We start from the raw sequence: 27248 nt of genomic DNA on the forward strand, positions 1-27248 counted from the left end.
ATTGGTAGTATTGGCATTGTCTGTAAAGTTGGTCTTGTTGGTATTGTGATTATATTCTGTTTTGCTGGCATTATTGTCTGTATAGTTGGTATTGTCAATACTGTTAGTATTGTTGGTATAACTGGTATTGTCAGTACTGTGGGTATTATCAGTATAGTTGTTATTTTTAGTACTGTCTCTATTGTTGGTATAGTTGGTATTGTCAGTAGTGTCTGTATTTTTTTTTGTCAGTACTGTCTGTATTTTTGGATAGCTGGTATTGTCAGTACAGTAAGGATGCAGCGATCATGCTATTATAGAATTTTGGATAACTAGAGGAGGAAGACATGTGAAGACTCAAACTTCAAGGTTAGATTTCAGAAAGGCAGATTTTAAGCGACTCAGAAAGAGAATAGGTGGAATCCCATGGCTGGATGTCCTTAAGGACAAAAATGTCCAGGAAGGATGGGACATTTTTAAAAATTAGATTCTCAAAGCACAATCGTTAACAATCCCGAAAAGTAGGAAGAATGGGAAGCATTTAAGGAAACCAGGATGGATGAACACAGAACTTAAACACATGCTAAAAAGAAAGAAAGAAATGTTTATCAAATGGAAAGAGGGAGGCATATCTAAAGAAGATTATAATGCAGTCTGCAAATCCTGCAGGGCACGTATCAGGTTAGCTAAAGCTGACAATGAATTAAGGCTTGCAAGAGATGTCAAAAGAAATAAAAAGGATTTTGGGGGTATGTCAAAAGTAAAAGAAAAGTCAAAGATGCTATAGGATTTTTACAGGATGAAAATGGTGAAATGGTAAGAAAGGATGTTGAGAAGGCCGAACTTTTTAATTCCTATTTTGCATCTGTTTTCTCTCAGAAAGAAAATGTAACATCAACTGATCTTCACTGTCCTATTAAAGGAATAGAAGAATCCAAGTTATCTGTAAACAGAGAGATTGTGAGGGAATATTTAGCTAACATAAATGAGTTCAAGTCTCCAGGTCCAGATGAATTACACCCCAGAGTACTGAAGGAGATCGTAGAAGAAATTTTAGAACCACTCTCCATAATCTTTGAAAATTCTTGGAGAACAGGAGAAGTCCCAGAAGACTGGAGAATAGCAAATATTGTTCCTATCTTCAAAAAGGGGAAGAAGGTGGACCCAGGGAACTATAGGCCGATGAGTCTGACTTCTATACCAGGAAAGATCTTTGAACAAATTATTAAACAACATGTATGTAAGAACCTGGATAAGGATGAAGTGATTAATCAGAGTGAGCATGGGTTTGTAACTAACAAGTCATGTCAGACTAACTTAATTTCCTTCTATGACAGAATCACTGACTGGGTGGATCAGGGAAATGCTGTAGATATAGTATATCTTGACTTCAGCAAAGCATTTGACAAAGTATCTCACACCATCCTTATTGAAAAAATTACCAAGTATGGAATGGACAAGGCAACTGTTAGGTGGATTCATAACTGGCTTAGTGATCGGACTCAAAGAGTGGTCGTAAATGGCTTCATATCCAGTTGAAGGAATGTCTCAAGTTGGGTACCACAGGGCTCTGTGCTGGGACCTGTATTGTTCAACATCTTTATCAATGATTTAGATGAAGCAATTGAGGGTAAACTGATTAAATTTGCTGATGACACAAAGCTAGGAGGGATAGCTAATACTAGAGAAGAAAGAGAGAGGATTCAAAAAGACCTAAATAAACTGGAGCAATGGGCAGTAACTAACAGAATGGTTTTTAACAGGGAAAAATGCAAAGTATTACATCTGGGCAATAAAAATGAAAAAAGCATATACAAAATGGGAGGAATAGAGCTAAGCAACAGTACATGTGAAAAAGACTTAGGTATACTAATAGATCATAGACTGAACATGAGTCAACAGTGTGATGCAGCAGCAAAAAAGGCAAATACAATTCTGGGATGTATTAACAGAAGCATACAGTCTAGATCACGTGAAGTCATTATCGCACTTTACTCCTCTTTGGTCAGACCTCATCTGGAATACTGCGTCCAGTTTTGGGCACCACATTTTAAAAAAGACATCGACAAACTGGAGCAAGTTCAGAGAAGAGCAACCAGAATGGTGATCGGTTTGCAAACCATGTCCTATGAGGAACGGTTACAGGATTTGGGTTTGTTTAGCTTGCAAAACAGAAGACTGAGAGGAGACTTAATAGCTGTCTACAAATATCTCAAGGGCTATCACATTGTAGAAGGATCATCTTTATTCTCATTTGCACAAGGAAAGACTAGAAGCAATGGGATGAAACTGAATGGGAGGAGACACAGATTAGATATTAGAAAAAACTTTTTGACAGTTAGGGTGATCAATGAGTGGAACAGGCTGCCACGAGAGGTGGTGAGTTCCCCTTCAATGGACATCTTCAAACTGAGGCTGGACAGACATCTGTCTGAGATGATTTAGTGAATCCTGCTTTGAGCAGGGTGTTGGACCAGATGACCCAGGAGGTCCCCTCCAACTCTACCATTCTATGATTCTATGATTCTATGATTCTATTGTCGGTGTAGTTAGCATCGCTTTGCCTTTTTTGAATGCAGCAGTCACAGTGTCTCCTATGAGATACATTTAGCAGTCGCAGTGTCGTCTATGTAATGTACTTACAGCAGAGACTCAGCATATCCTATGTGATGCTTATACAGCCGTTTCTGTGCATCCTATGTGATGTATGCAGCAGTTGCATTGTGTCATATGTGATGTATGCACAGCAGTCCCAGTGTATCCTATGTGATGTATACAGCAGTCTGTGTATCCTGGGATGTATATACAGCAGCCTGTGTCCCCTATGTGATGTATATACAGCAGTCTCAGTGTATCTTATGTAATGTATACAGCAATCTGTGTATCCTGTGATGTATATATAGCAGTCACAGTGTGTCTTATGTGATGTGTATACAACAGTCTCAATGTCTCCTATCTGATATATACAGCAGTCTCAGTGCATCCTATGTGATGAATACAGCAGTCTCAGGTTGGTTTAAATGGGTGTTCCAAAGGCAAAGTCATTTTGCTCCTAACTCCCTATCTATTTGATGCTATAATCTAAGATATTTTCTAATATACCTACTTAAAAAATTCCCTACTGTTCACTGTTTACACTAACAGCTATCATATTTTTTTCCCTACTTCCTGTGTGATGATGATTCGTTTGAGTATCCCAGTACATTCTCAAGCGAAGCATCATAAGAGCGGGGGCAAAGGTTGCGGTCACTGTCACAGCCCCTGTCCCCTCCTTCAAACGAAGCGTCATCAGTGATGTTCATTTCAGGGGCAATGCTGTCACTGCTGTCTCCCCCATGCACTGTTTCTCCTGTGCAATGTGCACAGTGCCCTGTCTCCCATCTGTGTGCTCTGTTGTCTGCTTAGATAAATAGTAATAAGCCGGGAACATAGCGGTGTCAGAATACCCGTCAGTTACCAGTGACGTTCCGGCTTATCACTCTTCATCTAAACAAACAACAGAGAACACACAGGGGAGACACCGCACTGCGCACATCGCACAGAGGGGGCAGTGCACGGGGTAGACAGCAGGGACAGCATTGTCCCTGAAACAAGCGTCCCTGACTCTTTGTTTCAGGGAGGGGGCAAGGGCTGTAACAGTGACCGCAGCCTCTGCCCCCTTAGGACGCTTTGTTTGAGTATCCCAGCATGCACTGGGATATTCAAACAAATCGTCATCACACAGGAGGACAAGAAAATAAAATACAATAGACAGTGTAGTTAGGGAACGGTAGGGAATTTTTAAAGCAAGTTGTTAGAAAATAGCTTAGATTATAGCATCAAGTAGGTAGGGAGTTAGGAGCAAAATGACTTTGCCTTCAGACCACCCCTTTAATGCTTGCTTTACTTCATACCCTGGATTCCTACCATAAATAATTGCTGTTTTATTTCTAAGTATATTTGTATAGCACACTAAAATGTTTCTCTTGATAGACTATTGCTTGAGATGTACTGCCCATCCACTTAACATTTAACTGGCTAATACATTTACTGTTTAGTGCCTGAAAACGTGGTGAGAATCCAGCAAGCAACATACAAAATATATGATTAAGAAGGTCAAAAAGTCTCTTGACGGAAAGAATAATAATGAAGTCTCGGAAGGAAATTCACACTTCCTTGCACTGCTTGTCTGGCACATAGTACTGCTATAGATTGGTGGCCAGAAAACAAGTTGCAAGGAAAATGGTGCAGTCATTTAATGCTGCTCAATGAATGGGGCTTTTATAAATTTTACTGAAGAGGAACTGGCATGTGAGGGTAGCAAGAGGGAAGTAATAACAGGTTCTGCTGTACCTTATAAATGCCACCTTCTCAGAAGAGACACCTGGCCACAGCAAAAAGCAAAATGTTAGCTAGTGAATGGAACTGTGGAAACACAAATTAATTTCGTGTACAGCTAGATCTTCCAGCTGATAGATATTTATTGGAGCATATAAATGTTAGGTCATTTATCCCTCCTAGAAGCTATTCGGAGGTTATATTTGTGCAGTTAAACAGTTAATGCATAATATACAAATTATGCTTATATTTAAGATAATATAATTAAAGCTAATTGCATACTGTGCAGTGCTCTTTGTACTAGAAATGTAAGCACATGTTGCATGATATAAAGGGTTAACAGGCTTTAATTTTAGAAAATAGGAAAAAAACAAGGATACTTAGCACCTAATTTGGCCAATTCATGCATTCCTAGCAGCCAATGACAAGGCAATCTTCTTTTGCTGGGAACCTATTCTAATGTGATTCCTCTCTTGGGCTGATAGTCTGCTGTTTTATGGGTAGGTAGGATCCTGCTGTGATTAAAACTGCCATGGGCTGATGAGTGGAGTGCTCAATCAGAGAGCTTATTTATGCAAATATCAAAAGATTGACCATCACTTCCAAACAGAATACTGATCTGAACAGGTGCATACTAAGAGTAGTCATCTCCATACATAACTAACAAATAAAGGTGCACTCTCTAACGCTACCCATGTATAAATGTAGGCTATCAGCCCAAGAGAGGAATCACATTAAGATAGGTTCATTTTTTCCTATTTTCTAGAGCAGTAATGTAATTAAAATGTCATATATGTCATGTTTTCATGCTATCTGTTCAGACCAGTATTCTATTTGGAAGTGATGGTCAGTCTTTTGATATTTGTATACATAGGTTCTCTGACTAAGCACTCCACCCATCAGCCCATGGTGGTTTTAATTACAGCAGGATCCTACTGTCACGCAAGGTGTGGGAAAGACTTAGTGCAACACAAAGGGAAGAGGGAAAGGGAGCCTAGACTCTAGGGAAAGTAGGGAGTGGAAACCTCCTAAGCTGATCTAGTATCACCCTGTCTCCACTAACGTCCCTATATTGGCTCTTCACTAATCACCGCACGCGAACTTCGCCCTGTCTTTCCCTGGCGTTTGTCCTTGGCTAGGGAATGGAGGGGGATGAGTGCTAGTCAATCCCCACTGACCACTAAAGACAGAAAGGGGGAACAAACAAGGGAAGATAGCTTAGCTTTTAGTCGATTTCAGAGAGAGGGACACCCGTCCTCATAGCTCCAGATAGGATGAAGTAATGCACATGCTCTGAGCCTTGACAAAGGGTAATGAGTATCGCCGGCACCTCCCTCTAGCAGACAGCAGGTATTTATACACCCAGGCTAGGGTGTTAATTAGCCAGAGGAAGGTAGCCGCTGGGTACTAGAGAGATAGCCTCTAAGACGGTGTCTGTAATACCAAACATAAAGATCTCCTGCAACCAACTGCAGGGCGACTGTCTGTCACTTCTGACAGACTTGTGACACCTACCTCCTCATATAAATGTAGGCTATCAGCCTAAGGGAGGAATCACATTAGGATTGGTTCCCAGCAAAAGAAGATCGCCTTGAAGTTAGCTGCTGGGCATGCATGAATTGGCCAAATTATGTACTAAACATCTTCGTTTTTTCCCTATTTACTAGAGCAGTATTGCAATTCAAATTTCATATATTTAATGTTTACATGCTATAGCATTATAGAGTGCAGCTTTATTTGATTGACTTTAAAGAACTACTTCCAGACCAAAAATTTTGCAGTGAAAATGTAGCACTATTTTTACAGTTAATCTTAGCTGAACCATCCTCTAAACCACAGATTAAACTACTGATGAATATTCATAATGGTGGTTCAAATAGTTACTTCTGTTTGGTACTCTTCAGGTCATGTGAAAATCAAAATTGTTATGAAGAAATAGGAAAAGCTTTTGAATAGTTAGAATTGTTATACTAATAGTTCCTGTAAAAAAAGGAGTTTCATTGTATTGCCATGATATATCTCAAAATTAACTATTATGATCTCTGCTGAAGAAAAGAATTCCAAAAACACATTTAATTTTTATGTTTTCAAGATTATAAATGTTTGAATTAATAAATAATGAATTACTTTCAATTTTAAGAAAAACATATTTTGTAATGTTTATTATAATATGCTTATTTTTTAGAGTGTCACAAAACATGTGCCAAATGTTCTGGCCCACAGTCAACTGACTGCACACAATGCCAAAGCCAACTGACTCTGGACCTGGAAAGTGAAATGTGTGGGGTACAAGGGGATGCAAAATGTCCTCCAAAAACTTTCCTCGATGATGATTTATTCACATGTAGTTCTTGTGCTCAGATATGTGAATCATGTGATGGTCGCTCAGCGGAAAACTGTGTAACCTGCTTGGTACCGTACTACCTATATAGTAAGTACTAGATATAATAATGGGATCTTAGATTTCTAATCAGCATTCAAAATATTTGGCAATGAGTATGAGTTTTCAGTAAATATACAAATACTATCAAAGAACAAGGGTTTCTTATGTCATAAAGTGATGGGTAGAATATAATAATTGGGGTCTGACCTCTGGGATCCCCTCATATACTGAGAATGAAGGGGACATAACACTGGTGCAGAACTGAGTTCCTTTTATTGTTTGTTTCCTGCACGTATCTTCTCACTGAGGAACGAGGTGACTGGGGCCTGATGTAATTCTCCTCTCAGCCAGGAGGCAGTTTCCTCCTTCAGAGCCTGCAAATTGCAAAACATTAATCAGCCAGATACAGGAAAAAGAATTCCCACAACCGTGATTCCTGCTCATAGGACTTGCCACCATTATGACCATGACCAGAGCTTTCAGGCACTGTTGAACCTGCTCCACTAACAGCAACTCTGGCATCGCCTGCTCCCAAGCTGACACCTGAAGACCAAGCTGACGCCTGTTAGACCTTTTGGCTGAATATCTGTTTTTTGCTGATGCTAACATCACCTCTTTCGTACCTAGATCTGGTTCTCAGGCCTTTCCAATATACAATCATCATCATCCTTAAAGGGGTTGTCCAGTCAAAAGTGATAATTCTGCAGTCACGCTGTGTGACTGCAGACTTATGAATCCCCCCCAGTGCACGCACTATGCGCTGCAGGGATTCGCCAATATGAGACCCAGTAACGGAGGGTATGTATGTGTTATACATACCCCGGCCAGTGGGCGTGGCCTCGTTCACCATACACTTGTATTGAGTGAGGGCGCGCCTTCTAGTCGTACGCGCCCACTAGCCGTCTACGTCACTAGATGGGGTGTAGCCTCGCTCCATACGAGGGAATGGAGAGAGGCGACACTGAATAACGCATACATAGCCTCCGGTCCTGGGTCTCATACTGGCAAATCTCCGCAGCGCACAGTGTCTGCGCTGGGGGGATTCATAAGTCTGCAGTCACACAGACTTATCACTTTTGACCGGAAAACACCTTTAATCCTTAGCTTGGTTGACTGCCCTGAGTTCCTTGCCCTTCACCTGATTCCCTTGACTCACAGTACCACTGCCAGTGCCCCTACCACCATGACCGACAGAGCCACTGAAAAGCTAGATGTTTGAATCATGTCTTCCATCTTCTCTAGCCTCATGTCATCTGAGTACAAATGCTGACTCTTCATCTCATCCAACAAATCAACTGAAAGAAATTTTTATTGTGAAATATCTTCCTATTGCTTAGGGGACTAAGGGACAGAACACCTGTCATTGACGGCATTGAAAGTCTGCATTATAAAACATTAACTGTTATGGCTATGCATGAGGACACTGACTCAAACTGATGGTGTTGCCATCAGAAGTAACATCATCTTGCTGCAATGGCTGAGACGAGTGATGTGCTGCCATGTATTCCATAATACTCTCCACAACTTCCTAACTAATACCCTTGTATTTGGTAGTGTTTCTGCCCAGATGACTGATGCGATCATGATGATGGAGTTTTTTTTTACATTGCCATATCCATTCCCATGGCCACTTTTTCTTTTACGATGCATTTTTTCCAACACAATAATTACCTTTTGTCATTGTTTTTAACGCCAATTATTCTATCCTTGCCAAAAAGGATGCAACAAGAAATTCTAGGTAAATAGGTACACATTCAAAAAGTAATATGTGGCAACATTTGCTTGCTTGTGGCAATCACACTTTCTCTTACACAAAGTTCAATTTTTTTTTTAGAAAATATTGTGTTGGATTGCTGCTTTCTAGTGCTTTAAGAATGACATAAAAATGTGCAATTTAAATTCAGCAGGACAAGCATCCAGCCAGCTTCACTATCACTGATCAATCAATCTGAGTCTGGCACGGATGCTGGCAGCCCTCCTATGCCTTTCTCCAGCTATTAAATTAATTGTCTATAGAGTATTTAACATTTACAGGGTTTCTCTGCCTATCCTTATTAGTGAACTGTGAGTTCTGGAATCCTGACTGAGCACTCCTCCCATCAGCCTAAGACTTTTTTAAGTAGTGCTTGATCCTACCTACCGATATAATTGTAGGCTTTTAGCCCGGGAGAGGCATCATGTTAGGTTTAGGGTCCCAACATAGGGGTATACCTTGTTTCTGGCTGTTGGGCTTACATGAATTGGCCAATGGTGCGCTAAGTACCTTTATGTTTTAACACGTTTTCTATAGCAGTAATGAAGTTCCAGTTTCATATATTCATTGTTTACATATTATAGCGTTTCAGGGTCCAGCTTAATTTATTAGTTGGCTGTGCTATACCATGTGATGTCAAAGCTGCAGGGCATTATGGAGAAGCATGTTTGGCCACATCGGAGGTCATATAAGCCTTCTCTGGTTGCTGAAATCTTCTGCTTTGTGTAAAATTACTGCAGGCATTTTTGAGGAGATTTCCATTAGGGTTAATAATTCTCAAATTACAAATTGTTCGAATTTGCCTTTACCTGCAAATTTTCAAAAATTTCATACAAATTTAATTTTCATTGAATCAATTGACACATCTCTGCTACATTATTATCAGTCCATGTCTCCACACACATTAAGGATAATTTCATGAAAAGCCAAGCGGCCTTTCAACATTGGGCCATCCCGACATGTTAGAAGGGAATTGTACAACAAGCTAATCAGACAAGCAAAATGTCCCTCGTTGCTGTAATCACCCGCAACTGGTAGCTCCTAGATGTCAATTTATTCATGAATGTTGAGGAAGAATAAAACGGAATGGCACAAAAAATAGTTGTAAAAAAATGCTTCAGAATTCTTAGTTAATGGGAATTTCAATGCAAACGACACTGCAAAAAAATAGGAGATATTCTAAAGTCACCTCAACAATAACCCATAATGTAACTTTGTGTTCACTGCAGAAAGCACTTGTGTAAAGCAATGTCCCACTGGGACATACAATACAAGTGAAGAAGCAGATGGGGTGACTCTTGGCTTCTGTTCAGCTTGCCACCAGGTATGCACAACATGCCATGGAGGATCAGCCAAGGACTGTGATGTGTGTGCTTCTGGATACTACAAATTGCTTCACCTCTGCATACTACATTGCCCACCTGGGTAAGTACAGTGCTCTAATGTTCTAGTAGCATATGTATACTGTCATCCATGCTAATAACTACCGGTATGTATATTTACTTACCTTACATATATAACATCGAGTCATGTCATGTTCAGTCTGCTGCTTGTATATTGTACATTTCATTACTGGTTAATTTATGTGTCCATGTGTTTCTAAGTGAAATGGGGTGAAAAGCAATACCAAGCCCAGCCACTTCTAAAAGAATGCAGTTTTGCTGTGTAGAGCAGTGTAAGTAATGAAGTGGGTGCAGTGCCACTCTCTAGATAACTATGGCCCTTTCAATCACTTGATTGGTGCCAAGAATAAGACAATGATCAGACATCAATTTCAAAGAACCCAGATGATATCCTTTGATGATGACTCTGCCTAGTTATGTATAGTTGCATTTTCTTACTACTATCTATAATATAACCGGAGATGCGTGTCTCTGTCTGAAGCCTTTATAGACTGCGCAAGGACGACACGCCTCTGGTTCCAGACAGAAGAACGCATGGAGCCGTTACAGGTAAGAGGAGTGTCTATGGCGCCGGAGATCACGGTATGCGTAGACACTGAACGCATACCGCGATCTCCGGCGCCATACTTACATACTTACCTGACCGTGTGCAGCGTGAAAGGGATGAGGGGTGACATACAAACCAGGATTGGGGGGTGAGGGGGCCATACATACCAGAATTGGAGAATGAGGGGGGCCATGCATACCAGGATTGGGGGGTGAGGAGTGCCATGCATACCAGAATTGGGGGGTGAGGGGCCACACATACCAGGATTGGGGGATGAGGGGGGCCATGCATACCAGGATTGGGAGGTGAGGGGGCCACATATACCAGGATTGGGGGATTAGGGGGCCATACATACCAGGATTGGGGGATGAGGGTGGCCATGCATACCAGGATTGTGGGATGAGGGGTACCTAGCATACCAGGATTGGGGGGTGAGGGGACCATGCATACCAGGATGAGGAATGGGGTGTCATGTATATCAGGATGAGGGGTACCACACATACCAGGATTGGGGGGAGAGGGGACCATGCATACCAGGATTGAGGAGTGAGGGGACTATGCATACCAGGATTGGGGGGTGAGGGGACCATGCATACCAGGATTGGGGTTGAGGGGTGCCATGCATAACAGCAATGCAATGGGGATGAGGGGTGCCATGCAAACCAGAATAGGGATGAGGGGTACCATGCATACCAGGATAGGAATGCGGGGTACCATGCATACCAAGATGAGGTGCCATTCATATCAGGATGAGGGGTACCATGCATACCAGAATAGGGATGAGGGGTACCATGCATGCCAGGATTGGGGATGAGGGGAGCCATGCATACCAGGATTGGGGGATGAGGGGTGCCATGCATACCAGGATTGGGGATGATGGAGCCATGCATACCAGGATGAGGGATGGGGAGCCATGCATACCAGGATGAGGGGTACCATACATACCGAGATAGGGATGAGGAGTACCATGCATACCAGGATGAGGCATGGGGTGCCATGCATACCAGGAATGGGGGATGAGTGGTGCCATGCATACCAGGATTTGGGGGCAATACATTCCAGGATTGGGATGAGGGGTGCCATGTATACCAAATTTGGGATGAGGGGGCCATGCATACCAGGATGAGAGATGTGGTGCCATGCATACCAGGATTGGGATGAGGGGTGCCATGCATACCAGGATTGGGATGAGGGGTGCAATGTATACCAGATTTTGAATGAGGGGTGCTATGTATACCAAATTTGGGATGGAGGGGCCATGCATACCAGGATGAGAGATGGGGTGCTATGCATACCAGGATTGGGGATGAGGGCGGCCATGAATACCAGGATTGGGGGGTGAGGGTACCATGCATACCAGGATTGAGGAGTGAGGAGACTATGCATACCAGGATTGGGGGGTGAAGGGACCATGCATACCAGGATTGGGGGAAGAGGGGACCATGCATACCAGGATTGAGGAGTGAGGAGACTATGCATACCAGGATTGGGGGGTGAAGGGACCATGCATACCAGGATTGGGGTTGAGGGGTGCCATGCATAACAGCAATGCAATGGGGATGAGGGGTGCCATGCAAACCAGAATAGGGATGAGGGGTACCATGCATACCAGGATAGGAATGCGGGGTACCATGCATACCAGGATGAGGTGCCATTCATATCAGGATGAGGGTACCATGCATACCAGAATAGGGATGAGGGGTACCATGCATACCAGGATTGGGGATGAGGGGAGCCATGCATACCAGGATTGGGGGATGAGGGGTGCCATGCATACCAGGATTGGGGATGAGGGAGCCATGCATACCAGGATGAGGGATTGGGTGCCATGCATACCAGGTTTTTGGGATGAGGAGGCCATACATACCAGAATTTGGATGAGGAGTGCCATGTATACCAGAATGAGGGGTACCATGCATACCAGAATAGGGATGCGGGGTACCATGCATACCCGAATGAGGGATGGGGTGCCATGCATAACAGGATTGGGGGATGAGGAGGCCATACATACCAGGATTGGGGGATGAGGGGTGCCATGTATACCAGGATGAGGGGTACCATACATACCAGAATAGGGATGCGGGGTACCATGCATACCAGGATGAGGGATGGGGAGCCATGCATACCAGGATGCGTGGTACCATACATACTGGGATAGGGATGAGGAGTACAATGCATACCAGGATGAGGGATGGGGTGCCATGCATACCAGGAATGGGGGATGAGTGGTGCCATGCATACCAGGATTGGGGGGCCATACATTCCAGGATTGGGATGAGGGGTGCCATGTATACCAAATTTGGGATGAGGGGTACCATACATACCAGGATGGGGGATGGGGTGCCATGCATACCAGTATTGGGATGAGGGGTGCCATGCATACCAGGATTGGAGGGTGAGGGAGGCCATACATACCAGAATTGGGATGAGGGGTACCATGTATACCAAATTTGGGATGAGGGGGCCATGCTTACCAGGATGAGAGATGGGGTGCTATGCATACCAGGATTGGGATGAGGGGTGCAATGTATACCAGATTTTGAATGAGGGGTGCCATGTATACCAAATTTGCGATGAGGGGGCCATGCATACCAGGATGAGAGATGGGGTGCCATGCATAAGAGGATTGGGGATGAGGGGTGCCATGCATACCAGGATTGGGGATGAGGGGTGTCATGCATACCAGGATAGGGATGAGGGGTGCCATGCATACCAGGATTGGGGATGAGGTGTGCCATGCATGCCAGAATTGGGGATGAGGGGTGCCATGCATGCCAGGATTTGGGATGAGGAGTGCCATGCATACAAGGATTGGGGATGAGGGGTGCCATGCATACCAGGATTGGGGATGAGGGGTAACATGCATACCAGGATGAGGGATGGGGTGCCATGCATACCAGGATAGGGATGAGGGGTAGCATACATACCAGGATAGGGATGAGGGATGGGGTACCATGCATACCAGGATAGGGATGAGAAGTGCCATGCATACCAGGATGGGGATGAGGGGCCCAGTCATACCAGGATAAGGCTGAGGGGGCCATGCATACAAGGATGAGGGGTGCCATGCATACCAGGATTGGGGGTGAGGTTTGCCATGCATACCAGGATTGGGGGTGAGGGGTGTCATGCATACCAGGATTGGGGGTGAGGGGTGCCATGCATACCAGGATTGGGGGTGAGGGGTGCCATGCATACCAGGATTAGGGGTGAGGGTTACCATGCATACCAGGATTGGGGATGAGAGGGTGCCATGCATATCAGGATTGGGAGTGAGGTGTTCCATGCATACCAGGATGGGGATGAGGGGTGCCATGCACTCAATGATATATTTGAATCACTCCCGTGTGCATGATTTGCGACTGTTTGACAGCTTTAATACATGTGAGGAATGCTTGTTTCTTAAGCATTCCTCACATGTATTAAAGCTGTCAAACAGTCGCAAATCATGCACTTGGGAGTGATTCAAACATATAACCGAGTACGCTGAAGATACTCGGTACTCGCCCGAGCATACTCGCCGAAAGGGTTAACCGAACATACTCGCTCATCACTAGAGGCTACTGAATTTACATTGGGAGACCCGCAGACGGTCTGTGCATGGCAATCCATACTCAAAACGTGAAACACGTATGTGTGAATCCGGCCTTATAGTGCAGTGGGGGATTTCACTAACACACATATGTGAACTCATACCTAACATATGCATGGCAACAAATATATGTGATGTGCAGAAATAGATATATAAAGACACACAATACAAATATTACATTGAGAACCTGTATTGTATGTGTCACATGTTTATGTATTCAGTAGTCTAATTAGTTGATGCACTTCTTGTGATTAACTGGTAGTTTATTTTTTATATTTAAGATGTTATTTTGCACTTCTTATTATGAAAGACTCATTTGAGCCTAAATGCTGCATGAATTATGCATCTTACAAATTTGATGGGCTATCGTCATATTTTCTATGTGGTATCACACGTGACGTCACAGTGCAGACATTATTCACTTATTTGATAACACAATGCAGGGATAAGACACATAGCCATATCACAGTCTAGGGATACTACACACAGTGACATCTCAATATAGCCATTATTTATTTATTTACTTACTTAACCCTTTCAAAACCTGGCAATTTTTTTTTTGTGCTTTTGTTTCCTTCATCCTTTCATTTTCCTATTTTTCCATAAACATAGCAGTTTGAGTGAGGACTTGTTTGCAGGATAAGCTGTTGGTTTGAATGACACCATTAATGGTTGGGGTATATCTTGGCCGCGTTTATAGGTCAGTGCGATTATAGAGACAATACCAAACATGTACCGGTATATTTCTTTTTTTTTTATATTTTAGTGGTTAAAAAAAATTGGAACTTGAAAAGTAGCTTGTTAGTTCATTTTTTGGGGTGAGTGCAGTGGCCAAAAAACGTAAATTCTGACCGTTTTCTTTATTTTTTGTTTTCGGTGTTTACCATTCTGTTTAAATAATTTTCTATTTTGATAAATTGGACTTTTATGGAAAAACAATAAGTTCTTTATTTTTGAATGCGGAAAAGAAAGGTGATTTAAACTTTTTTATTTTTTTTAATATATGTATATAATTTTTCTCATTTTTACTTTATGTTTTAGTTGCCTAAGGGGGCTTGAACCTGTGATCACTCATACTACAGTTAGGTCCAAAAATATTTGGACAGTGACAAAAGTTTTGGCATTTTAGCTGTTTACCAAAGCATATTCAATATTAAGCCCATATTGATTATACAGGTGCTTCTCACAAAATTAGAATATCATCAAAAAGTTAATTTATTTCAGTACTTCAATACAAAAAGTGAAACTCATATATTATATACAGTGCCTACAAGTAGTATTCAACCCCCTGCAGATTTAGCTGGTTTGATAAGATGCAAATAAGTTAGAGCCTTCAAACTGCAATCGAGAATAGGATTTTTGAACAGAAGCATAAATCTTACAAACCAAAAAGTTATGTTGCTCAGTTGAATTTTATTAAATTTTAAACATAAAAGTGTGGGTCAATTATTATACAACCCCTATGTTTAATATTTTGTGGAATAACCCTTGTTTGCAATTACAGCTAATAATTGTCTTTTATTTGACCTGATCAGACCGGCACAGGTCTGTGGAGTTATCTTGGCCCACTCCTCCATGCAGATCTTCTCCAAGTTATCTAGGTTCTTTGGGTGTCTCATGTGGACTTTATTCTTGAGCTCCTTCCACAAGTTTTCAATTGGGTTAAGGTCAGGAGACTGACTAGGCCACTCCAACACCTTGACTTTTTCCCTATTGAACCAGGCCTTGGTTTTCTTGGCTGTGTGCTTTGGGTCATTGTCTTGTTGGAAGATGAAATTACGACCCATCTTAAGATCCTTGATGGAGGAGCGGAGGTTCTTGGCCAAAATCTCCAGGTAGGCCGTGCTATCCATCTTCCCATGGATGCGGACCAGATGGCCAGGCCCCTTGGCTGAGAAACAGCCCCACAGCATGATGCTGCCACCACCATGCTTGACTGTAGGGATGGTATTCTTGGGGTCGTATGCAGTGCCATCCAGTCTCCAAATGTCACGTGTGTGGTTGGCACCAAAGATCTCGATCTTGGTCTCATCAGACCATAGAACCTTGAACCAGTCTGTCTCAGAGTCCTCCAAGTGATCATGAGCAAACTGTAGACGAGCCTTGACATGACGCTTTGAAAGTAAAGGTACCTTACGGGCTCGTCTGGAACGGAGACTATTGCGGTGGAGTACGATACTTATGGTATTGACTGAAACCAATGTCCCCACTGCCATGAGATCTTCCCGGAGCTCCTTCCTTGTTGTCCTTGGGTTAGCCTTGACTCTTCGGACAAGCCTGGCCTCGGCACGGGAGGACACTTTCAAAGGCTGTCCAGGCCGTGGAAGGCTAACAGTAGTTCCATAAGCCTTCCACTTACGGATGATGCTCCCAACAATGGAGACAGGTAGGCCCAACTCCTTGGAAAGGGTTTTGTACCCCTTGCCAGCCTTGTGACCCTCCACGATCTTGTCTCTGATGGCCTTGGAATGCTCCTTTGTCTTTCCCATGTTGACCATGTCTGAGTGCTGTTCACAAGTTTGGGGAGGGTCTTAAATAGTCAGAAAAGGCTGGCAAAAGAGATCTTTAATCCACACATGTGAAGCTCATTATTCTTGGTGCCTGAACTACTTCTTAATACTTTAGGGGGACCAAACAGAATTCTTGTGGTTTGAGGGGTTGAATAATAAATGACACTCTGAATTAACTTTTAACGTTTTAAAAAAAAAACAAAAAAAAACAAAAAACAATATTTGCTGCAGTGCATTTCCCACTTCCAGGCTGATCTACAGTACAAATGTCACAATGCCAAGTTAATTCCGCATGTGTCAACCAGCTAAATCTGCAGGGGGTTGAATACTACTTGTAGGCACTGTACATGTCATTGCAAACACTATTTCAAGTGTTTATTTCTGTTAATGTTGATGAAAATGTCTTACAGCCAATGAAAACACAAAAGTCATTATCTCAGTAAATTAGAATACTTTATAACACCAGCTTGAAAAATGCCTTTAAAATCCGAAATGCTAGCCTACTGAAATATATGTTCAGTAAATGTACTGAATGATTGGTCGGGGATCCTTTTGCATCAATTACTGCATCAATGCGGCGTGGCATGGAGGCGATCAGTCTGTGGCACTGCTGAGGTGTTATGGAAGCCCAGGTTGCTTTGATAGCAGCCTTCAGCTTGTCTGCATTTTTGGATCTGGTGTCTCTCATCTTCCTCTTGACAATACCCCATAGATTCTCTATGGGGTTAAGGTCAGGCGAGTTTGCTGGCCAATCAAGCACAGTGATAGTGTTGTTTTTAAACTAGGTATTAGTATTTTTGGCAGTGTGGGCAGGTGCTCTGGAAGCAATGACTCCAGCAGCAGTCCACTCTTTGTGAATCTCCCACAAATTTTTAAGTGGCCTTTTCTTAACAATCCTTTCAAAGCTGCGGTTATCCCTGTTGCTTGTGCACCTTTTTCTACCACACTTTTTCCTTCCACTGAACTTTCCATTAATATGCTTGGATACAGCACTTTGTGAACAGTCAGCTTCTTTAGCAATGACCTTTTGTGGCTTACCCTCCTTGTGGAGTGTGTCAAGTCAGCAGTCTTCCCCATGATTGTGGAGCCTACTGAAACAGACTAAGGGACCTTTTTTAATGCATAGGAAGCCTTTGCAGGTGTTTTTTGTTAATTTTTCTAATTTACTGAGATAATGACTTTTGTGTCTTCATTGGCTGTAAGCCATAATCATCAACATTAACAGAAATACACACTTGAAATAGATCACTCTGTTTGTAATGACTCTATATAATATATGAGTTTCACTTTTTGAATTGAAGAACTGAAATAAATTAACTTTTTGATGATATTCTAATTTTGTGAGAAGCACCTGTAGCTGTAAGTGCAGAATTTCAGTTTTAGGCCAGGGTCACAAAAAGGATGATTTTCTCTAGTGAGAGAATCGGCTCGATTATGCTAATGACACTCGGCTAAAACTCTGTCAGAGTTTGAACCAAGAGTCATCTTAGTGTGAGCCTATTCTCTCGCATGCTAGAATCGAAGCACAGGAATGGAGAAGATGGAGAACTTAATTTCTCCATCTACTCCATTGTCTTTGTCTCAGATGACATCCGAGTGTAGGCCACTGTTTCACATGCACCCATAGACAATTCCTGGGCCACTTGCAGCATGCTGTGATTTTTTCCACAGATTGATTCGGTCTGTAGAAAAAAAATCACAGATCTGCACTGCCCTATAGTATACCATTAGTCCGTGTGCTATCCGATAAAATACCAGATCGAACTACTAATTGGAGTAAGGGTTTAAGACTTAAAACTCTTTAATATGTAACTCCCTCTTTTTAAAGGGACCAAACGTAATTGGACAATTATCTCAAAAGCTCTTTAATGGGCTGCATGTGCTATTCCCTCATTAATCCATCAACAATTAATCAGGTAAAAGGTCTGTAGCTGATTCTAGGTGTTGCATTCGCATTTGAAAGCTTTGCTGTGAACTAGTGATGAGCAAACTTGCTCAGATAAGGGGTTATCCGAGCACGCTCGGGTTCTAACTGAGTATCTTTGGCGTGTTCCCAAAATAGGTTTGAGTCGCCGTGGCTGCATGTCTCGTGGCTGTTAGACAGCCGTACCACATACAGGTATTGCCTAACAAATAGGCAATCCCTGCATGTGTTGCAGCTGTCTAACAGTGGCGAGACATGCAGCCGCAGTGACTCAAACCTATTTTTCGAGCATGCCGAAGATACTCGGTTAGCCCTTATCCGAGCACGTTCACTCATCACTACTGTGAACCCATAACATTCAGTCAAAGGAGCTCTCAATGAAAGAAAAACATACCACAATCATTAGGCTGAAAAAAAAAATCCATCAGAGAGATAGCAGAATTGTTAGGAATGGCCAAATCAACAGTTTGGTACATTCTGCAAAAAAAAAGAGTGCACTGGTGAGCTTGGAAACTCAAAACGGCCTGGATGTCCACTGAAGACAACAGTGGTGGATGATCACAGAATCCTTTCCATGGTGAAAAAAAAAACCCTTCGCAACATTCACCCAAGTGAAGAAAACTCTCCAGGAAGTAAGTGTTTCAGTATCTAAGTCTACCATAAAAGAGAAGACTTCATAAGAGCAAATAAAGAGGGTTCACCACAAGGTACAAACCATTAATTAGCCTTAAGAATAGAAAGGCCAGATTAGACTTTGCAAAAAAAAAACAACTAAAGAAGCCAGCCCAATTCTGGAAAAGCATTCTTTGTACAGATGAAACTAAGATCAATCTGTACCAGAATGATGGGAATAAGAAAGTATGGAGAAGGCTTGGAACCGCTCATGATCCAAAGCACACCGCATCCTCTGTAAAACATGGTGGAGTCAGTGTGATGGTATGGGCATTCATGGCTTCCAATGCACTGGGTCACTAGTGGTTATTTATGATTAGTGTTGAGCCACCCCCGTAGTGTTCGAGTTCGGTTCGGTTCGTCGAACACCCATGTGTTCGCCGAACTGTTCGTCGAACACCTTCGAACACCGTTAAAACCAATGGCAGGCAAACAAAAACACATAGAAACACATAGAAAACACCTTCAAAGGTGTCCAAAAGCTGACAAACTGCTCAGAAGACACAACTAACACATGGAAAAGTGACAAGTACATATAGTCATGCGAAAAGAAAAGAGGTGGAGGAGTAAAAGGAGGGGGAGACACAGATATAGGCATGTCATGCCCTTCTAAAATCCAAAAAGTGAGAAGCTGACACGTTCAGTCCGCTCCTGCCCGTGCCACCTACGCGTCGCCGGGTTTGTGCCAGAGCCGCGGTGAACCCTGACGGCCAGCCCCCCTCTCCCAATACTGGTGCCTGTCCGCTGGTGGGTCGAGCGAGCCCCCCTGTGGTGGAGGCAGCTCTAAGCTTTTTAATTTAAATTGTCTCTCTAATTTGAATGAATACACTTTAAATCCATTTACAAGGATCTATTGGAGGGCAAGTCTCATGCCAGCAGCCGCGTAATTCCAGCTCCAGTAGCGTCCACTAAAGCTGCTGCAGTTAAAAAGCTTTTATAAGGATCGAGCTCGGCTGTCCACCGCAAGGCATCCTACTGCCAGTCCCAGCCCCTATGCCTTGGGGTGCCTCCTGATGCTCTTCACTGAGTATCCCGTGGTCCCAAAGCATTTCCTTTGAAAAAATTAAGTGTCCAAACTACATTTGGTGTAGCTTGCTTAACAGCCGGGATAATCCGCTGACTAGCAGACACTGCTACTAGGCACAAAGTATTTCCTGGGCTAGATGCAGTTAAAAATTTGTAATTAGATACTCTCGTTGGATGCTGAGAAAGCATTCCATAGAGTCTCCTGGCACGCCATATTTGATTCTCTTAAAAAGCTTGGGGTAGGGGTCTAGGGGACCCTTTTATAGCCAAAATCACGGCCCTGTATCGCAATACGTCACCTAGGCTGAAGATAAATGGAACTGTAGCACCCTGAGGGCTCGGTTGCTACAGAGGTATTGCACCTCACCCAGAGGTGTGATATCTCACTCTCAGGTAAGGATGTAGTGTGGATCAGGACCCGAAACCTGCATGCATTACACCACATTGCCGTGGGGCAGGGCGACCAATATGCCCCTGAGATGGGCACGACAGTCCCTGTCCCTGGCTGGAGTGGGGGGAGGGAACACTGAGGAAGGGGAACCCTGTAGTACAGGAGCAGGGAGGAAGCAGTTCCTGGGTGCATTGAGAAGGGAGTATAAAAGGTGGGCACCATCTTAGTTCAGTGCAGAGAAGTCTGAGCAGAAGTGGCAGAGAGCAGGGGCTCTGCATGAGCTCTGCTCCGGAGGCGGGCCTAGTAACAGAGGCCCAGGCCTGGAAGAGGGAGAAGGAAGGAAGAGGAGCGGAGAAGGCTCCAGGAACGAGGAACGAAGGGATCCCAGGGGTGCGGACGGGCGAGTCGCCACCTCACGCCCGAATCCACCTGCGTGGAGGGGTCAGGCCAAAGGGGGAGACCGGTCCCCGAAACTAGTGGAGGCAGGAAACGACCCTCAGCTAGAAACAGGAGGCTGTGACATTTTATGTGGCGCAGCCCCTCGCTACACCCGCTAGGAAGGCACCACATAGGGTCAGGGAAACTGGCGCCAAGTTTACCAAGAGGAGGCCCGAGGCAGCCGGACAGAAGGGTTGGTAAGAAAGGCCAGACAAAGGACACACAAAGGGGGTCCTGTGAAGCGCTCCAAAGTTATCTGGGAGTTGTCTGAGCCCCTCACTTGGTGAGCACAGTACGACGTGGGCAGCCGTTACCTGCAGACGTGGTCTGGATAATAAGAACTGTGAGTAAAGGCCCTGGACTGCATCACTGACTCCGTGTCGTTACTGCTGCTGCCCTGCACCATCACCCCCATCCTCCGCACACACTGCCCTGAGGCTATACTCCTCCCGTGGGGAGTTATGCTACGCTCTGCTGCACCCACAACACCAGCCTCAGCGGTCTGCCCTGGAGCGGCGGTTCACTCTGACCGCAATCCACGGGTGGCGTAGTCGGACATTTAAACATCAAAACCACATAAATAGTTCCGCCACTGGTTTGACCGCCCTGAGCCACGGAACCGGGTCGCCGCCACGGAGACTACAACCACCAGCATCCACCAAAAAGGGTCCGGCTCCGGGTGTCCCAAGGCCCAGGGGGCGCGTCAGAACATTTTCATCACCTTTCACAATCACCAATGGGACAAGGCAGGGATGTTCTCTGTCCCCTCTCTTATACATCCTAGTGACGGAGCACCTGCTCTCATCAATTCGCCATAACCCCAATATTAGGTCGATTGAGGTGGGAGTCACCGAGTACAAGTGCTCTCTATTTGCTGATGATGTCCTAGTATATATCACTCAATCACATATATCCATCCATGCTGTTATGGCTGAAATAGATCACTTTGTTACATGGTCAAATTTTAAAATCAATGCAGCGAAGTCTGAGGCCCTCGATGTCTCCCTCCCCAAATCCATAAAGGATTCCATCCAGTCCAACTTTCCCTTTGCCTGGCCCTCACAGGGTATCAAATACTTAGGAATTCCTATTCATAGAGACCTCTCCCATCTATGTTATCTTAATTTTGGGCCCTTTATTGAACAACTCCATACAGACCACGGTTGGCAAGTTAGAACTGTAAGATTCACTACGTGAACCACTGGTGTTTTGTGGAAAAGCACATGTACACTGTGTTCCAAATTATTATGCAAAAAGTGTTTAGGAGTGATAAGGGAAGAATTTGTTTGTTTGTCAGTTAAACTCATTGATGGTGATGTGTGTCAGGGCTCTTTATATCACTGTAAGCAATTGCAGACACCTGTGCTAATTAGTTTGGCAGGTGTGTCCAATGAAAGGCAAGACTACTTAAGAAGGCTGTCTCACATTATTAAGCAGCCTACATTTTCTGCCAAAATGGGAAAGAAAAAGGATGTGTCGGCTGCTGAGAAGCAACAAATTGTGGAGTGTTTAGGTCAAGGCATGAATACAATCAACATTGTGCGATGATCAGGATGAAGTGTCTTGGCAATCAAGAAGTATGTAGCTGATTCACAGTACACACGTGTGCGTGCTGATAAGGGCAAATTGAGGACTCTTTCCTACAGGCAATTACGTCAGGTTGAAAGAGCAGAGGCAAAAAAGCCTTGTCATAGCAGCAGACAAGTTTTTGAAGCTGCTGGTGCCTCCAACGTCCCCCGAACAACAAGATGCAGGGTCCTTCAGAGGTTTGCAGCTGTGCATACGCCATCCTGTCGACCTCCTCTATCCACTTCACACAAGCAGAAACGGCTCCAGTGGGCCAAACATTACATGAAGACTGATTTCAAAACTGTTTTGTTCACGGATGAGTGCCGTGCAGCGCTCGATGGTCCAGATGGATGGAGTGGAGGATGGCTGGTTGATGGACACCCCACGCAAACACGGCTACAGCGCCATAATGTATGTGGATTTTCTCAAACAGCACTTCCTGCCATGGTTCAAGAAGAAGAACCGTGTATTTCACAGCAAGATCATTTTTTTGCATGATAATGCACCATCTCATGCTGCACATAAAACATCTGCATCTCTGGCTGATATGGGCATAAAAGGGGACAAACTTATGGTGTGACCCCCATGCTCCCCTGACCTCTACCCCATTCAGAACCTTTGGAGCATCATTAAAAGGAGTGTCTATGATGGCGGGAGGCAGTTCACATCTAAGCAACAGCTCTGGGAGGGTATTCTGTCCTCATGCAAAACAATTGAAGCAGAAACCATCCAAAACCTGACAAATTCAATGGACGAGAGAGTTCAGAAGCTCCTTTCGAACAAGGGGTCCTATGTGAAAATGTAACATCACCTAGAATAAAGTTTTGAGTTGAAAACTGTTTGATTTCAGTTTCTAACAACCTGCTAATGCTTATAATTTCAAAAATGACCATTTTTTTGGTCTTTATTAAAATGAAAAGGTTGATCGAAAAGTTTGGGGGATCTAAGAGTGTGGCAACCCAGTAGTCATGATTACTTCGAATTCTGACAATATGAGGGTCATGCTGCAGGTAGTGCAGCAAGAAGGCACTTATGTGTCTTGCGCATCTCGGAGCCCCAAAATTATTTTCCGGGCTAGATGCAGCTAAAAATTATTATTAATTTTAAATCTGGTGAAGCTTTAGTATAGATGGCCTAATAGGATCAGTGCTGCACACTGCTACAAAGCCCAAATTATTTTCCAGTCAAGATACAGATAAACATGATTAGTAATTTTAAATCTGGTGGAGCTTATTATAGATGGCCTAATAGAATCAGTGCTGCACACTGCTACAAAGCCCAAATTATTTTCCAGCGAAGATACAGATAAACATGATTAGTAATTTGAAAGCTTAAAACGGTTGGTAGGGTGATTTTAACCAATCATCAAGCTTTTACTCTCCCCAGGATGACACAGGGGTAGAAAAGTCATTTCGGATCCATGATTTGTTCATCTTTATGAACGTGAGTCTGTCTACATTATCAGTGGAGAGCCGCGTGCGCTTATCTGTCAGCACACCACCAGCAGCGCTGAACACACGTTCAGACAGAACGCTGGCTGCGGGGCATGACAAGATCTCCAAGGCGTAAGTGGCTAGCTCCGGCCATTTATCCAGATTGGAAGCCCAAAAAGAGCAAGGGTCCAGTGACACAGTCATGGCTTCAATGTTTACTTGGAGATACTCCTGTACTCTAGGCGTTGACTATGTGTCAGACTTTTTGTCTCCTGTGGCCTTGCAAAGGATGGGCTAAAAAAGTGATGAAATGATTCCGCAAAATTGATGTTACCAGCAGATACTGTGGTTCTGTTACGGTTTGAGTGCTGAACACTTGACGGTCCCACGGTTGACAAGTTGGAACTGTGAGATTCACTACGTGCACCACTGGTATTTTGTGGAAAAGCACATGTAAGATTCTGCAACAGTCTCTGCTGATACTCCTGCATGCGTGCATCCCTTTCTATGGCAGGAATAATTTCTGCAAATTTACTTTTGTACCGGGGATCTAACACTGTGGCAACCCAGTAGTCAGGATTATTTCTAATTCTCACAATTCGAGGGTCATGTTGCAGGTAGTGCAGCAAGAAGGCACTCATGTGTGTTGCGCATCCAGGAGCACCAAGTCCCTGTTGTGTTGGTGGCGAGGTAACAATCATGCTTCCTTCCTCTGTCCTCTCCCCCCAACCTCGCACAACAGAAATGTGATCAAGGTCTCCCTCATCTGATGAGTCTTCCATCAGTTCGTCCTCCACTTCTTCCTGGGCTCCTGCACCTTCCTCACTAGTTTGGCTGCTACCATGCGCCCTGGTAAAACCATCTCCCCCACCCTCACATGCCTGCCGCCTTGGTGTTGCCGACCGTCTGGACCTTGCAGATGTTAGCCCTTCCGCATACAACTCCTCCTCCTCTACTTCCTCCACCTCCTCTTGTGCCACCACCTGACTCCGAATTCTGTTTAACATGTGCTCCAGCATGTAAATCACCGGAATAGTCATGCTGATAATGGCATCGTCAGCACTAAACATCTTCGTCGCCATTTCAAAACTGTGCAGAAGGGTGCATAGGTCCCTGATCTGAGACCACTCCTCCAGCGTGATTTGCCCCACCTCTGGATCTCGTTGGCCCAGGCTATACGTCAGAACGTATTGCACCAGGGCTTGTCGGTGCTGCCACAGTCGCTGCAACATGTGCAGAGTTGAATTCCACCGGGTAGGCACATCGCATTTTAGCCGGTGAAGTGGCAGGCCCAACGACTTCTGTAGAGATGTAAGTCGCTGAGCTGCGGGATGCGGACGGCGGAAGTGAGCACACAGCGACCGTGCCCTCTGCAGAAGGCCATCTAGTCTGGGATAGTGGGCTAAAAATTGCTGGACAACCAGGTTCAACACGTGAGCCATACAAGGCACGTGTGTGACATTGCCCCGGCGAAGGGCCGCACCCAGGTTTGCAGCATTGTCGCACACGGCCTTCCCTGGTTTCAGGTCCAGTGGAGACAACCATTCATGAAATTGGTTCTCCAGAGCTGACCACAACTCCTCAGCTGTGTGACTCACATTTCCCAGACATTTCAATGTAAAAACCGCCTGATGACGTTGAGCCCTACTGCCAGCATAGTAAGGAGGTGTGCAGGATCCCTTCTGCGCAGTTAGAAAGCTTGTTGCATGACCAGACAGGCTTTGGGTGCAGGTGGAAGACCGAGAGGAGGTTGAGGAGGCAGAAGCAGTAGAGGAACTTTGACATAAAGAGGATTGACGCACAACTCGTGGGGACGGCAAGACTTGGACAGCAGCCCCTTGTCCTGCTGTCACCATAGTTACCCAGTGCCCAGTCAGCGACATGTAACGCCCCTGTCCATGCCTACTCGTCCAAGTGTCTGTGGTGAAATGCACCCTGTCACACACAGAGTTTCTCAAAGAAGCGGTGATGTTGTGTGCGACATGCTGGTGGAGCGCAGGCACACCTTTCTTTGAGAAGTAGTGCCGACTGGGCATCTGGTACTGGGGCACTGCGACGGACATAAGGTCTCGAAAATCCTCTGTGTCCACCAGGCGGAAAGGCAGCATTTCTGTAGCCAAGAGCTTGCAGATGGTGAAATTCAACCTCTTAGCTTTCTCATGGCTAGGAGGAAATGGTCTTTTACTTGTCCACATCTGAGGGACCGAGGGCTGGCTATTGTGCTTAGACGGGGTTGATAAGGGTGTCCCCGGCAAACTGCCGGTCTGTGAGGAAGATGCAGGCGGACATGTTAGGTTGCCTTGATCCAAAGGTGGTGCTATCGATGTCGGACAGCGCTCAACACCAGCTGGTGTTACCACCTCCAAAGAAAATGATGACCTGCCAATCACGCTGGCTGTTGCGGTTAAAGAGGTGGCAGGTCTGCGCCCCAAAACAGGTGTGACTGCTGTCCCCCCAGTCACAGAGGATGAAGAGGCCGCGGATGCACAAGATATGGCAGACGGTGGTTGGCCCGGCCGGCTAGGCCGCATTGTAGCACACTGAGCTTCCCACTGCAACTTATGCTTCATGTCCATGTGCCGGTTCATGCATGAAGTACTCAAACTATGTATTTTTTGGCCTCTACTTAGCTTTTGCTGACAAATGTTACAGATAACACGAGTTGGGTCATCTTTATCGATCTGAAAAAATGCCCAGGCTATGCAAGGCTTAGCACCCATGCGACCTGAAGAGCCACCACGACTTGTGGTGAGAGACAGAGTTGTGTTTGAGGATGCAGTTGTTGACGTGCTTCCAGTACTACGTCTCTGTCCAGGAAGGCGCAACCTGACCTCGTCGTCACTAGCATCTTCCTCCACCTCCTCTGCTGACCTCATCTCTTGGCTGACTGTGGGTTGACAGTAAGTGGGATCTCCAACCTCATCATCATCACCCTGTGCGTTATCACACCCGTCGTCCTCAGAGCCAACCTGTTCCTGCCCTGACAAAAAACTAAAGTTGTCGCTCCAATCAGGTATTTGAGTCTTATCATCGTCTTCCTCATTGTCTCCACCAACAGGAGTTACAGTTTGGGAATGAGGGTCTACATTATGGTCAGAACCTTCTGCGTCTGGTCCTGGATCCGACTCATAAAGATACTGGACATCAGTGCAGATCATTTCCTCGTCTGGATTCACAGAAGCGCTGGAGTCGACCTCTGATTCCCAGGCTATAGTATGAGTAAACAGCTCTGCAGACTCAACCATCTGTTCTACCTCATACTCAGACGGGCAGCTGGAGATTTGGGAGCTGTGAGGAAGCAAGTGCGATTG

General features: G+C 44.6%; 1 protein-coding gene across 1 annotated transcript in view; it reads left to right on the top strand.

Moving 5' to 3' along the window:
• The window catches only part of LOC141166337 (cysteine repeat modular protein 2-like), a 316073-nt gene that overhangs the window by 227302 nt on the left and 61523 nt on the right, over nt 1-27248 (top strand). Inside the window, exons 11-12 of the mRNA XM_073652918.1 lie at nt 6482-6727; nt 9662-9857. Coding sequence (XP_073509019.1) covers nt 6482-6727; nt 9662-9857 — 442 coding nt within the window. The remainder of the gene's footprint in view (nt 1-6481; nt 6728-9661; nt 9858-27248) is intronic.

This window comes from Phyllobates terribilis, unplaced genomic scaffold (assembly GCF_046119375.1).
Source record: "Phyllobates terribilis strain yellow unplaced genomic scaffold, ASM4611937v1 Scaffold_11__3_contigs__length_659146591, whole genome shotgun sequence".
Lineage (NCBI taxonomy): Eukaryota > Metazoa > Chordata > Amphibia > Anura > Dendrobatidae > Phyllobates > Phyllobates terribilis.